At 35.2% G+C, this 13,808-nt stretch overlaps 1 protein-coding gene across 1 annotated transcript; it reads left to right on the forward strand.

Annotated features, from left to right (window-relative positions):
* The first annotated feature begins 5,259 nt into the window (after positions 1 to 5,259).
* Positions 5,260 to 13,209, forward strand: MANEA (mannosidase, endo-alpha). The gene is made up of 4 exons (XM_009867521.1): positions 5,260 to 5,824; positions 9,330 to 9,439; positions 11,791 to 11,867; positions 12,573 to 13,209. The coding sequence occupies exons 1-4, from the start codon at positions 5,275 to 5,277 to the stop codon at positions 13,207 to 13,209; spliced, it is 1,374 nt and encodes a 457-aa protein (XP_009865823.1). The 5' UTR covers positions 5,260 to 5,274.
* Positions 13,210 to 13,808: the final 599 nt, after the last annotated feature.

Consider the following 13,808-nt stretch of genomic DNA (forward strand, 5'->3'; position numbering starts at 1 on the left):
CTCTCCTCCTGCTCCGCCGCAGCTCCGAGCTAGGTGTGTGTTTCGGGGCCCTTCCCAAGCGGGAGAACGGCACCGCGTCCAGTACCTTACGTATTAAATGAAATGTAGTATTGGAGGTTGTCCTGCTGTGTTTGGAGCAAAGAAGAGGCGGTAGGGTTGGGGTTTGTACTTGCTGCCGTCTTGCTTCAATTCAGATCTGGTTAGTGAAAAAAAAATAAAAATCAAATCACATTCCCTGTTTTGTGAATGATAGTTATCCATGTTTAAAGTGTCTCTAAATGGGGTGGACCAGAAAGAACCCCCATGTAAGTGCTTAAATACATAGATATAAAGTATGTAAGTCAGCTCTGAAGTGTCTGCACACCATATGTAATGTCTTTTTCCATTTCTGATAATTTTCAAATCAGGTTTTTTAAAAAAGTCTTTAGAAAAAAAACATCCTATGCAAACACTTCTTGAGAAATTTCACAGTTTTTCTAATTATAGAAACACTGCTGAGGTTCTCATATGGAAGATGTGGTCAGCCTCTGTTCCTTTTATTTTCGTTTGCCTTCCTCAGGCCAGAATGTGCTGTGTAAATATGTTGGCTGGGCCAGACTCTTATCAGCCCTTGGGAAATTTTGCTAAATCTCACCTGGTCAATCACTTGGGAACCAAAGTAATGTTTCAAGGTGCAAGTTTTCACTGTAGCCTCAGAATGAAGGGCTCTGAAGCCCTAGGACATTCAGCTCCCTCTAGAGCTTCAGAGTTTTCAGGTTCTTTGAGCTGAGAAATCTTAGGAGAAACTAAGCTTAGAAAAGATAGCTCAGAAACTTTGATACCAGCCGTTAGCTACAACCTCTGACTTTTGGATGACCTTACCCCTGTCAGGAAAGTCAGATTTTTCAGATCTCTCTTCTCTCTTGCACTTTCATTTGTTATGTTTAAGGAACATCAGAACACATTAGGTTATATGCTGGTTCTTAGTAAAATAGAAACATCTGTTTTATCTGAACATAATTTGTGTTGCATGTTTCTCTTTTGGAATCAGCAAAACTGGGAAAAAACAAGCCGTAGGGTGGGGTGTACAACTAGAATTTTCTAGAGTGATTACCCCTCCTTTTTTTTTTCTCTTTGGCTAAACAAACATCCTCATTTTGGGAAATGTGACAAGTGAAAAAAAAAGCTCAGTTGTCATCTGTCCATCTGTATGCTTTTTTTCTCTTCATACAGTGGCAAGGAGAAATGAGATTTGCCTGAAAGCTAAATTAAGAGTGTAAAAAGAGCAGCAGTGAGTTTCATACTGTTTATTCCCATAAAAGAAAAATTAATTTTGAACAGAGATGACCATAGTGATATAAATATGTTTACATTTATTTTGCACTTTTAAGTCTGTGTGGCAGTTTATAAGCTAAAGGGTTTTTTTGAGAACGGGACTAAATTTTATAGAAGTACATGTTCTACCCTTTCATAGAACTACAGAATGGGTTGGGTTAGAAGGAACCTTAAAGATCATCTAGTTCCAAGCCCCCTGCCATGGGCAGAGACACCTTCCACTAGATCGGGTTGCTCAAAACCCCATTGCTCAAAACCCCATCCGACCTGGTCCTGAACACTTGAAGGGAGAGGTCTTTCATGGTGAAGCTTTGTATTTTTCTGATGTGTAATGAAGGATATTCTGGAATCTGTAATCATAAAAGGAGAAACAAAAAGATGTCAATTGTTTTTTGTGCTTTTGGTCTGGACCTGAAGGTAACGATAGTTTGGAAAAGCCTGTGTGGTAGCGAAGAGTACATTGACAGAGTTAACTGAAGATTCTGACTTCTTCAGGCACCTTTCAGTAGAAAATTTGCCAAGGAACTTTCCAGTATGGAGTGGCTGGGTGATAAAACAAAAAAATACTAAATTTATTTTAAAAATACGTAATGTCACGTACAGAATAAGGAAAAACAATTTTAATTAATTTTAATAAGTAGTGACTTCTAAGCTCATTTTTACCACTCGGGGACTAGATTTTGAGATTATGATAATTCTGTGGGCACATTGCATGCATTAGCTGTGAACTGAGTTGATAGAAAGCATAAATTCTTGGAAAAGGGATAACTCCTGTTAGAGGTGGATTTTTTGTTGTTCTTGTAAAATGAATTCACTAGGCAAGAGGAAGAAGTTGAACTACTACACCAACATGGGTCAACGTATTTGGGATTAGAATCCAAAAGTTACTACTGGTTAATAAGTCCGTCAAATGGATCACAGTAACTGCACATGAGATCTTAATCTGAATAAAACTGAAGTTACACAGGCTGACTTTTTCCTACCAAGAAAGGGAATTCCCATTGGATCCAAATGCACTCAGCAGTGCAAAGCAAGATACTTCATAAGTATGTAGAAACAACCCACATACCTCAGCAAATTGAAGTCAGTTTCTAAAATTTGCATGTCCATGACAGAAATACAAATTCACACCTGTGCTATCTGTAACAGCTGTTGAATCAGAAATGTATTTTAAGATTTTTCCAGTTCTAAGAGTTGACATAATCTCAGGGAGCTGTTTCACGTGATGTGTTTGCTTAGTCTCTTTCCCCAATATTACCATTTTGCTGTGGCACTGGCATTGATGAGCACAATTTATCTGTCACTGTCTCTAAAGAGTAGCTCTGAGCAAGATTAAATGACATAATGCAATCATTGCCAACCTGTAGCTCTTCAGTGCAGCTTCTACAGTACAGGTATCTATGCCAGAGCTGAATTATGTCATTGAGACTGAGGTCTCCAAAACAGATACCACTTATTTGTTCCAGAAATTTTGCACTTTGATGCTGAGCCTCCTATCTAAGCTTAGTAGAGGTTTGTAATATGCTGTGGTAGTCCAGGGTCTGTACTGATGCAAATCAAATTTTAGGAATTAGGCTTTTTGGTTTTTAGTATACTTTCATGATAAATATTCCACTGAAGAAATACTTGTTGAATTAACATTGACCACTAAGATAATTCCTGACACTTCAGAAAAAGCACTTTATGGTAGGGAAGTCTTGAGGCAATAGGGGAGGAATTTAGTAGCAGCTGTGTCAAGCAAAGAATAAAAAGGAACAGTTCCTTCAGTATGGAATAGGAAAGCCCAAATGGAAGACCTTCTGTATATTCTAATTATAGACATTACAGTCATTAATTCTTTTTTACATTAGAGATAAAATAGTAACTGTGGAAGTAATAGTAACTGTGGAAGTAATTTATCCTGTATGTTGTTTGATGAAGATCAATAGTATCTAGGTTAAATTAAAGGAAACTGAGTATATTAGTGTGTTAACCAGTTGAATAATACTGTTTCCTTTAAAAAAATAAAAACAAATAAATAAATCCTGACCTTTAGAAAACTTCAGTTTGTCTCATTTGAAAATTGAGTTAAACTGCCAGGGAGGAGTAGCATGATAGTCTAGAAAGAAGAGTGAAAAGATCAGGAAAAATAGTAGAAATTGTTTGAATGCTTAATTTCTTATTAGAAGAAAAATGTTCTGGACTCCAAGTAATCTCTGACAAAATTCTAAGATCTTGGGATGGATTGTGAGCTATAGAAAAAGAATTCTAATATGGTGTAAAGTGATGTGAAATCTGTTAATGAAAAGTCTTAAATGAAGAACAGGAAGCATATACACACCATAAAATCATTTTCCCTGACAGTAGCCAAAGGTATGGTTTCACAGTCCAGCTGGGGAACACCAACATTTTCATTTTATTCCCTTCCTCCATCTGCGCTGCTGACTTTTGTTGGCATTAGGGCTGTGATGTTCATTCATCTGAGTCAGCTGTCAAACAAGGTAGAAGCGCATAGGGTGTTTTTTGCTTTTGTTTTTGAGATGTTAACAGGGTTTTGCTCTTGAATTATGTGAGTGACCTTACTGTGAAAATGAGATGAGTCCCAGAGGTAGCTAGAAGTAGGCAGTGGGATGAATGGATTAAGGTTGGAAATGAAAGCAGAACTACACTTTTTGGCAGTGTCATACCGCTAATCCAATTCAGGCTGTATTGTTAAGAAGCATATTCTAAAATTTCTGATCTAAAGTTATCACAGTAGAAACAAATAGAGTGTTGTGACAACACTGTATGTTAACAGCTATATGTTAACACATTTTAGCAGTAGTAAAGAACATTGGTAGGAAACTAAGATGATATACTTTATAAGTATTTTAAAACAGCCTGGGTGTATATCTTAGCAAATTAAAGATTCTAAAATTTGGAGGTCAGTGGCTAATACAAAATCACATCTATGCTATGTCTAATGGCTGTTGAATCAGAAACTTATTCTAAGATTTTCCAGTTTAGTGTTGTCAGTTTTGTGCATAATCTTGTTCCACATAATTCTGTGGTAACCTAAATTTCATTAATCCTTTTCTCTGGCTTTCTTGTGTTTAATGTTGAGCTGGAATTAGAGTTATAAATAATCAAGCATTCTGTTATACTGGTTTTCTTCCCCCTACTGTCAGGCTCAAATCCTGCTGAGTACTATTGGTCTTATTTTGAACTTAGTCCCGGGTCCTGGAATTGTACATGAAGTGTCACACAGCTGTGACACTGTACTAACATGCTGCCAGCAGCTATTTACAGGCTTTGTGGTTGAAGTACATCCTTAATGCTATCCTGGGTTTTGTTTACATAATTCAGTAAACAAATTACAATTCTAGATTTGTAAAGTTGCAAAGCACCGTTGTTTAGAGTTTTATAATTTGTCAAAGCATTTAGTCAGCGTATTGTTTAACTAAACCTGAAGGGCTTGGTCTGAAGCCAGTAAATAGGTTAGTAAATGAAACCTGTATTCTGAACAGAAGCTGTACTTCAGTCATATCGCATTTTATCCTTTACTCTGGTTCTACATTATTTTCCTTTCATAGCTTCTGCTTTTTTCCTTCTAGTTTCTGTGCTGTTTCCATCAGTCTTGTCAAAACATAGTATCTCTGAAATAATGTAAACAGAATTTCCATTTCATGGGTTTGAGTTACGAAGAAAGTGAAGTTAAAAGTAGGATGTTTTATAAAGTACATGAGTTTTTGGCGGTAGAACCTCAGAACCTGACACACGTTCTCAAATGCAGAAAAGTTTTTTCTTCCTTGCACCTGTACAGGGCTGTTTTTTATGCAGTGTGTGTGTCACATTTGTCTTCATATTATTTCTGTCATGTAGAAACTTTGTGAAGCATTTTGTACTGTTGAACTAGGTAATAAGAAATCTGACTGTAAAATATTTGTTTTTTTGATCAGTTGCGGCCAAAATCCTTCTGTTTGGACTCTGAACTATGACATCATGGCAAGATTTCGCAGAAGAACATGCGTCATTTTGTTGCTTTTTATTTTGTTTATTTGCTCCATAATGATGGCTTTGAAGACTCTCAGACCTGACAGAGCTGGCTTTGGGGATCCATTTGGACTTGGTTTGTTGCCCGAACTTCAACAACGGACAGTGCTCTTGGACAATAAGCAAAATTCACTAAATAGGGTTCAAGGAGATACTGTAACACATGTCAGCAATCTTCACAGTATTGCAGTCAATACTATGAAAGCATCTATGCCTCCTGTAAACAACCTAGAAGAAGAACTGTCTTCTCCTAACTATAACTTTCATATATTCTACTATAGCTGGTTTGGGAATCCACAGTTTGATGGTAAATATATTCACTGGAACCATCCGCTGTTGCCACATTGGGATCCCAAAATTGCAAACAATTATCCGAAGGGAAGGCATAATCCTCCTGAGGACATTGGGGCCAACTTTTATCCTGAACTCGGATCTTACAGTTCCAAAGACCCTTCTGTTATAGAAGCCCACATGAAACAAATGCGTTCAGCTTCAACTGGTAATGAATGTTAATGTTTCAGCATGTTCATTTTTCCAGCCTTAAAGATGTAAATGAACACAACTGACGCATTCTTCCGTTTTTCTGTGTAATTCTAGAAATTTCTGAAACTAGTAAATATCTTTGTATTTCTGAGTTTTAACCCCCACCAACTGAAACCTATGTCTTCAGAGCTGCGTTTGATAAGTGTAACAGCACAGAAATGCAAGAATTACATTTGTAAGCCTGCAGGTGCCTGTGTTTCATGACTTACTGTTAAGCATTGATAACATACGTAGAAAATACAGAAACCATTGCTAGAATATATTGTCTATGTACTTTATTTTTGGAGATGAATACTTCTGTTTTCTGTAATCTTTCAGGTTTCCATAAATCATATTAATGTGGTTATGGAGCAGCGCATGTAGGATTTTATAGAATTTGTGTTTCATGCAGTGTATTTATAGGTGTTATTATTAGCTATGGAAATGCCTAATCCAAACCTTCTTGAAATTGAGTATGATAGTTTCAGTGTAGCTAAAATTATAGCTTATATCTTTGTCCAAAAGTGTCTTTTATTTTGCAATATAAATTGAACTTCCCTTTCTCTAAATAAGATGGACTATATAATGAGATTTTTCAATGTATTTCTGATATCATTTGTTGTTGTTGGGCTTTTTAATCCTTCTTATGCTCATCTTTTTTAAAATAAGCATTCGTATAAGCTAATATTAAACTGAACAGCTTTTGTAAATGTAGTTTGAGGAACGTGACTAGAGCTCATTGCATTAATCAGAGTGATAATCACCTCAAATTGAATCACTCTCATTCACCTAATCATTAAGGTTTGATGTAATTGTTATATTCCCATTAGTAATATTTATTATGTTCTTGGTTATTGCTTTCTCCTGCTTGTCAGCCTAACCTGTATTTTGTACAAGGGTTAATACAACTGTAGGAAATTTCTTGCCTTTTCATTAATGTGATAGTTCCATTAACAGGAAGACCAGCAACAGCGGGAGAACTATTACAGAGAAATCTCATATATTAGTTGCCAGTAAGCACTGGTTTGGTCTTATCTGTAGGAAAATGATGCATGAGAGTGTGATGAAAGCAGAGGGCACTTGTAGCTTTAGAAGAATCTGTGATATTTCTCATCCTCTTCATACAAATGCCTAATAAAGCTGAACTGCTGGTGAAAGAGGTGCCAAATGCTAGAAAGAATAGCTTGCATAAGTGGTTTTAGTAGCTTAAGTTAGTTTTCTGTATAAAAGTCAGCAATGTGAATGAGCAGTTCATGTTTCTTCTATGTGACATACTATTTGTAATGTGATACTGATACTTGTCAAAAGTGATTTTTTTTTTTCTACTATGACTCCAACTTACGGATTTAAGTACATTTGAGTACACTTGAATTTGTTCTCTTCTGTCTAGATTTGACTAAAATTAATCAACTTTTTTTCTCCCTCGTCATTACTTCAAATATTGCATCTTTTTAACAAGAATTACACTTTGTTCATTTTTTGTGTGTTCTGTGAGGTTGACTATTTACAGTTTCTTCTTTTTGTCTCTTATCCAATGTTTAATCCATGACTAAGTTTTACGTTCTCTCAAATAGCAGTTTTTCTTCTAGCCTTTTTTGAGGCTGTGTCAAGGATGTTAGAAAAAGAGAAAAATAAGTTATTCTTTCTGCTGATATTGTATAACGATCAAAGACATATAAGAAATTGGAGCAGTAGGAGTCTCATGTAGCCCTTCCTTGTATTCTTATATTTTACAATTCTTATTTATCGATTTCCTATTTTTAACAGATGAATACAATGCACATTCTTCCTAAGATTGCTTGATGAATTTTATTTTTTGTTTGCACTACTCTGTTGGTGTAGTAGTTCAGTTTGAAGTCCTTCGTTTGTCTTGAATCACTCTGCTCTGGTTTTAAACATGTTTATGCCTTTGTTTCTGCCGTTCAGTCCATTGGTTTTTGGACTCCTGAAGTGGTACATGACAATTTTTTTAAACACAGGAAGAAAATACTAAGGAGTTTTTCTCAGGGAAAGCAGACGTGAATTTAGGGTCCTTGATGAACAATTCTGACTCCTGATATTTTCCCTGTTTCCTCAAGGTATAGAAGAGGGTTTTGACAGATGTTGTCGGTGTAACCTGAATTTGTTGCTGATGTTCTGCTTGCCCTCTACATCTTATTCATTTGAATTTTGTCCTTTTCCTTGTGTGAAATAAAAGGTAGAGTGATAAAATGCAGTAAAAAACTGCATTTTTCTTGTCCTTGAGCAGACTGTTTCTTGTAGTTAGTCTTTATTTGTGATTCTCTTTGATAAAATGCAGAGAGAGTATGCTGAGAAAATATATCGAACTAACTTGTATGCTCAAATTTCCGTTTTTCATGTTAGAAGATGGTTGTGTATTCACTCTAATTTATGCTTTCTTTTTCATAATTTTAGACTTGTTCCTTTGGTAATTGTTAGTCAGAAATGTTATAATGTTAGTAAAATGAAAGGAATTTAGAATGTATACTTCCCTATCTCATTGATACAATTTGTGTACTTACAACTTTACCTAGTTAAAAAGAATCACATTGACTTAGTCCATATGTTTTAAATAGCATTGTTAGAAAAATATTCCTACATTAATATTTCATGTGCTATTTTTTGTCCTGATATTATTTGCAGCTATACACCGAAGAGATCTAATCTATTTATCTAACAACATTTTATTTTAGAAGGAAAGGGTTTAGCCTTTCTGAAGAGGTATATGTTCTTCCACTTTCATGGAGCTCATCAGGAAAATTTACAATAGAGGAGCATTGTATTTGTTGTCATCTCTTGACAAGAATAGTAACATCCTTAAACTATTGAGAGTTACTCAAGCATTTTTTTAGGTAATAAATTTAAAAACTACTTTCATATAGTTGGAAGGCTGGATTACACACAGTCCTTTTAGCAATAAGGAACGTCATGGGATTAAAGTCACTGCTTCTAGTGTGACATAGTTGTTTTATAGTAGAGCCAGAGGTACAATGTGGAATGATGGTGGGGAATAAAGTTTCATGAAATAAGAACCTCTTTTATCACATGCATAGCCCCCTCGTCTCGAGTGTTCTCTAACCCTGTGTGTCTTGATAGTCTCTCACTGTACTGTGGCATAGCTGTAGTGTCTTAGCTGGGAGCATTTTCCTCCTCTTGGGACAACCTGGAGGTTAGGATGCTGTGCTGAAAGGTGGGAGGGAACGGCTCCTGAGTTTCAACTTGGGACATTGAGCACAGATCTGTTCCTGTGGCACATGCTCTTACGGCTGTTTGTTTTAGTCTTTTAAACCACAAGAGAATCCATTCAGAATACTGAAACTTCGTAATTGTAATTAAAAAGTAATTTATGTTCTCATTTATGTTCTGTAGACTTCACATCAAACGATTACAACTCATGTTATAATCATGTTAAAAACTCGTTTTATAAGTTATAATGTACATGTTAGGCAACATGATTTAAAACTTAAGTTCTGTGTTTTCAGGTGTAATAGTGCTTTCATGGTACCCACCAGGTATGGCTGATGAAAATGGAGAACCAACTGATGGCCTGGTGCCTGTTATTTTGGATTATGCAAACAAATATGATCTAAAGGTAAGATATTTTAAAATGTATAAAATATAATTACTTAGGAAAGTAAATCTTCATAAGAGTTTAATGCATTTGATTCAAGATGTAGATCAGGGAGGTTTATTATGTGGTGATGTCTTCTGTTTCTGTCTTCCATTACACTGTACTTCTTTTGGTTCATGAAATCATATATAAGTGCCCTTTGAAATACACTGAATTTTTTTAAGACCTAAGCAGTATTGCCTTATAGCTAGAATAGCTATCGTACTCTGCCTTTGTTCTGTTTTGGTTCAGATCTGAAGCTCACAGAACCTAAGGTATGGTGGTGTGGATTATTTATTTTTTTTTTAGGAAGCAGTTTTGAAAATTAGACATTATGTTGGTTTTGGATGAATCTTGGGGGTTGAGGGAAGTATTGCATGTTTCAAAATATTATGGAATACAATTATCTGTAAAGTAAGGAACTTTGAGAAAGAAGAAACGCTAACCTCATTTTTTGCGTTACGTGTAACTTGCGTATAGAGGTCAGGAGCAAGCATCTGTGAATAATAAAGAGGGACTTAGAAGTTCTAGTTTGAATGAGTGCCTTTATTCCAAAAGGTATCAAGTACACTTGCCTTGGACAGTAGGATCAGAGAGCTGCTGCTCTGACTTTAGGTTACTCCAAAGCATAACACGATAGAAAAGCTAAATTAGTGGCTTCCTGAAATAGGAGAAGTAGCAAATCGATTAATGATGATGTAGATTGATCAATAGAATCTAAAATTACGATTTGATTTTTTTGTTTGTTTTTTTTTAGAGTAAAATTTGTATTTTCCTGTGGGGTAAAGAAAACATGCAATGCCTTGCATGAGTGTCTTGCTGAGTAATAAATTTGAGTTCTTAAATTATCTAAGTAACTGTATATGTTTTATCTCTGAAGTCTGTACTGAGGAAAAAAATTATCAGAGAAATTTCCTGTCACTATTAGCAGCTGTAGATTCTTTGACAAGCAGAAGGAAAGTAGGAAGGTTCAATCAGATGCAGAAGCAATTGTGGAAGTGTTAAAAATGCCGTGTGAATTGCATTATGTGACATAAGTTGCAAGTATGTAATAGTATTTTTTAATTTTTTTTTACAAAAAAAGTAGTATCCTTTCCCAAAATTTCCAGATCATATGACTGAGCTTGCTTTCATCTGAAAGAACTTGTTAACATTCAAGTCTCTCAAAGAAGCCAAGGCAAAATGAAATAAGCTACCAAGGAAAATGCATGTAATGTGTGTAATGATTGGAATATGGATGAAACTGCTGTTACTGCTTGGAATAATTGCTGGAATACAGATATTAAGTATAAGTACTGCCAGAGAATGCTACCTTCACTGTAATGTTATTAAACATTCTTGCCCTACTAATTTATTACAGTTAAGTGTTGGGGATGTCAGTAGACCAAAACCAACATACAAAATACATTTCTATTATGTCTGCTAAATACAAGTCTGCTAAAAGATGTGCCTTTTTGATTTGAAACAAAATATGAAATTATAATGCTCTTCAGTCTTTCCTGTCAGTGCTAGTGATTTAGTCTAACACTATGTCTTTCTATAGTTTGTGCCTAACAGAAACTGACTCATACAATGGCAATTTGCTATTTTTGCAAAGTTGTTGAAGACTTTATTAAATTCATTCTGCTCTAAAATTGCTTCTGAAAAACTAGTTGCTTTGATTAATGTAATATACTCTTCCATTTAATTGTATATTTGAAAACAATGGCACTTTTACACTGAAATGACTTCACGTGTATAGGTTAAATAATTTCATGAGCTCTAAGCTTGGAATTCAGAACAGCAGTAGTATATTATATTAATTTAGTTCCAAGAGTTTATTGTTGTTGATAAATCTATAAAATTGTAAATTAAAATTTTCCTAACCCATGTCCTAAAACCTATTTTAACACTGAAAAATCTCCCTAGAAAATTGCCTATAGCAAATTTAATACATTATTTAGATATTAAATATCAAAATGTTTCATTAGGTCATCAGTTAATTGACATTCCAATAGATAACATTTTATTTCAATTTCTGTAGTTTAAGTTTTCTGAAGCGTGCTTACTACTCACTGTAGCCTAGGAAAAACAAAGGTGCTGTTTTCTTTTAATGTAAAGAACTATATATTTACTCTATTACCAAACCTCCTTGGATCTGAAGCTTCTAATTTGAGCAGTGCAGGAGTCGAATTAGGGTTGGATTATTCCTGCAATAGACTCATGAAAATGTTTGTTCTGTAAAGAAAACCTATATTTGATGTGCCTGGTATTTGTTCTGTATAATACTTGGTGCCCATGATTTCAATGCTATTTTACGCTCGTGTTGCTCTTAATGCATTTTCGTCTTTCAGGTCTCTTTTCACATTGAACCTTACAAAGATAGAGATGATCGAAGTATGTACCACAACGTCAAATACATCATTGACAAGTGAGTGCTTTCAAAATGGTTTCCCTTGGGGTTTTTTACATGCTGGTTTAGGGGACTTCTGTGTATTGGCTGAAGCTTGGAAGAATATGTAAAAATATTTGTATTGTACTGCGACAATATAGTGTACTGAGACAGAAAGAAACTAAGAAACTTTGTTCATATTTCAGCGGTACAAAACTCAATCTGTTTTTTAAACACTGAAGTGTGAATTTTACATAGATACTCATGTAAGATGTTTTCAATGTTCATTAGTATCACAGGTCATGAAAATTCAGATTAAAGCAGTTGAAGTATTAGGTATGTGATATATAAATGAAACATACATTTTATAGCAACTAGAGTTTTAGCATGTTGAGCTGCAATGGTTTTAATGCAGCTTGACGAATTCTGTAGAGCTGCTAGTTCTTTTGTTTATCAGTGCTACTTAAACTGTCTTATTTCATACTGAATTAGAGAATTACCATTCAGAGAAAATGAATACCTGTAGTTTGACACTAAGTTACTAATTTGTAGTAATTTAAAGGTTCTTTGCACATTAATTCTTTAACTTTCGCAAACACTGTTTTAAAAATCGGTATGAGTTGCTCTTTTGAAGTACATGCTCTGTATTTTTTTTAGTTTTTAGGAAGAGTCTTCAGCTCAGATTGTGAAACAGTCTTTTCCAAATGGCAAATTTTGTCTTAATGATACTTGTTTGCTTTATAGATATGGAGGCCATCCAGCCTTTTACAGGCATAAGACCAGCACAGGCAGATTTCTTCCGATGTTTTATGTTTATGATTCTTACGTAACAATACCTGAAATATGGGCAAATCTGTTAACTGTTTCTGGATCCCAGAGTATTCGGAATACTCCATATGATGCGTTATTCATTGCACTTCTTGTAGAAGAAAGACATAAGCATGACATTCAAAGAAGCGGCTTTGATGGAATGTACACGTACTTTGCCACTAATGGCTTCTCCTATGGCTCATCTCATCATAACTGGGCAAGTTTGAAAGCCTTCTGTGATAGTAACAACTTGATGTTTATTCCAAGTGTGGGGCCAGGCTATATTGACACCAGCATCCGACCTTGGAACAACCACAACACCCGTAATCGTGTCAATGGGAAGTACTATGAGACTGCCTTCAGCGCAGCCCTTCTGGTACGACCAGAAATTATTTCCATTACATCTTTTAATGAATGGCATGAGGGGACGCAGATTGAAAGAGCCATCCCCAAACGGACTGGACAGGTGGTTTACCTTGATTATAAGCCCCATAAACCAAGTGTTTACTTAGAGCTTACTCAGAAGTGGTCTGAGAAGTACCGAAAAGAACAAGAACAGTGGCTTATGTGAGCTGTTGCTGTTGCAGTTGTTTCCTAATACACTGACTACAGTGAGAAAGAAACGGAGAGCTGAAAATCTGTTATTAAATGTCTTCATTATAGATATGTTCAAATTATTGTATCTTTTGAATGTATATGCACTACTACTGAATTTGAGTTTTGAAGAGTAAGATGATGATCAGGATATTGGCATTTTTGTCTTATTGGATATTGTAGTTCAATAATATTCAGGGAAAGTGCTAAGTTCTGTTTGTTGTTTATTTGTTGTGGGTTTTTTTTAATTTCGTAACTTGCATGCTGAGCTTCCAGAACATCTGCATGGGATAACTCTACAGGACCAAAGTAGAAGAAAAGTTTGGTATTAGTTGTACTTACTTCCTTTATTCCTGTAGGTGTGTTTCTAATCAAAGTGATGCTATAATAAAGATTTTTATCATGATAGCTTCTTGCAGGATGCATGCCTGTAACGTGTGGAACAATCTACATCTATTGTTTATAATGCTTTGCACAGAGGGAGTGCTTGACATATGACTAGCTTGTGGTAAAAACACTGAAGAGATGTGTGATGCAACACGTGGTTTTTTGTTTGGCTTTTTTTTTTTCTTGAGA

The sequence above is a fragment of the Apaloderma vittatum genome, unplaced genomic scaffold (assembly GCF_000703405.1).
Source record: "Apaloderma vittatum isolate BGI_N311 unplaced genomic scaffold, ASM70340v1 scaffold14704, whole genome shotgun sequence".
In the NCBI taxonomy this organism is placed as follows: Eukaryota; Metazoa; Chordata; class Aves; order Trogoniformes; family Trogonidae; genus Apaloderma; species Apaloderma vittatum.

Coding starts and splice junctions, on each gene's coding strand:
- MANEA (XM_009867521.1), top strand. CDS start 5,275: ATGGCAAGATTTCGCAGAAGAACATGCGTCATTTTGTTGCTTTTTATT. Junction 9,440..11,790: donor CAAACAAATATGATCTAAAG/GTAAGATATTTT, acceptor TTCGTCTTTCAG/GTCTCTTTTCACATTGAACC. Junction 11,868..12,572: donor GTCAAATACATCATTGACAA/GTGAGTGCTTTC, acceptor TTTGCTTTATAG/ATATGGAGGCCATCCAGCCT.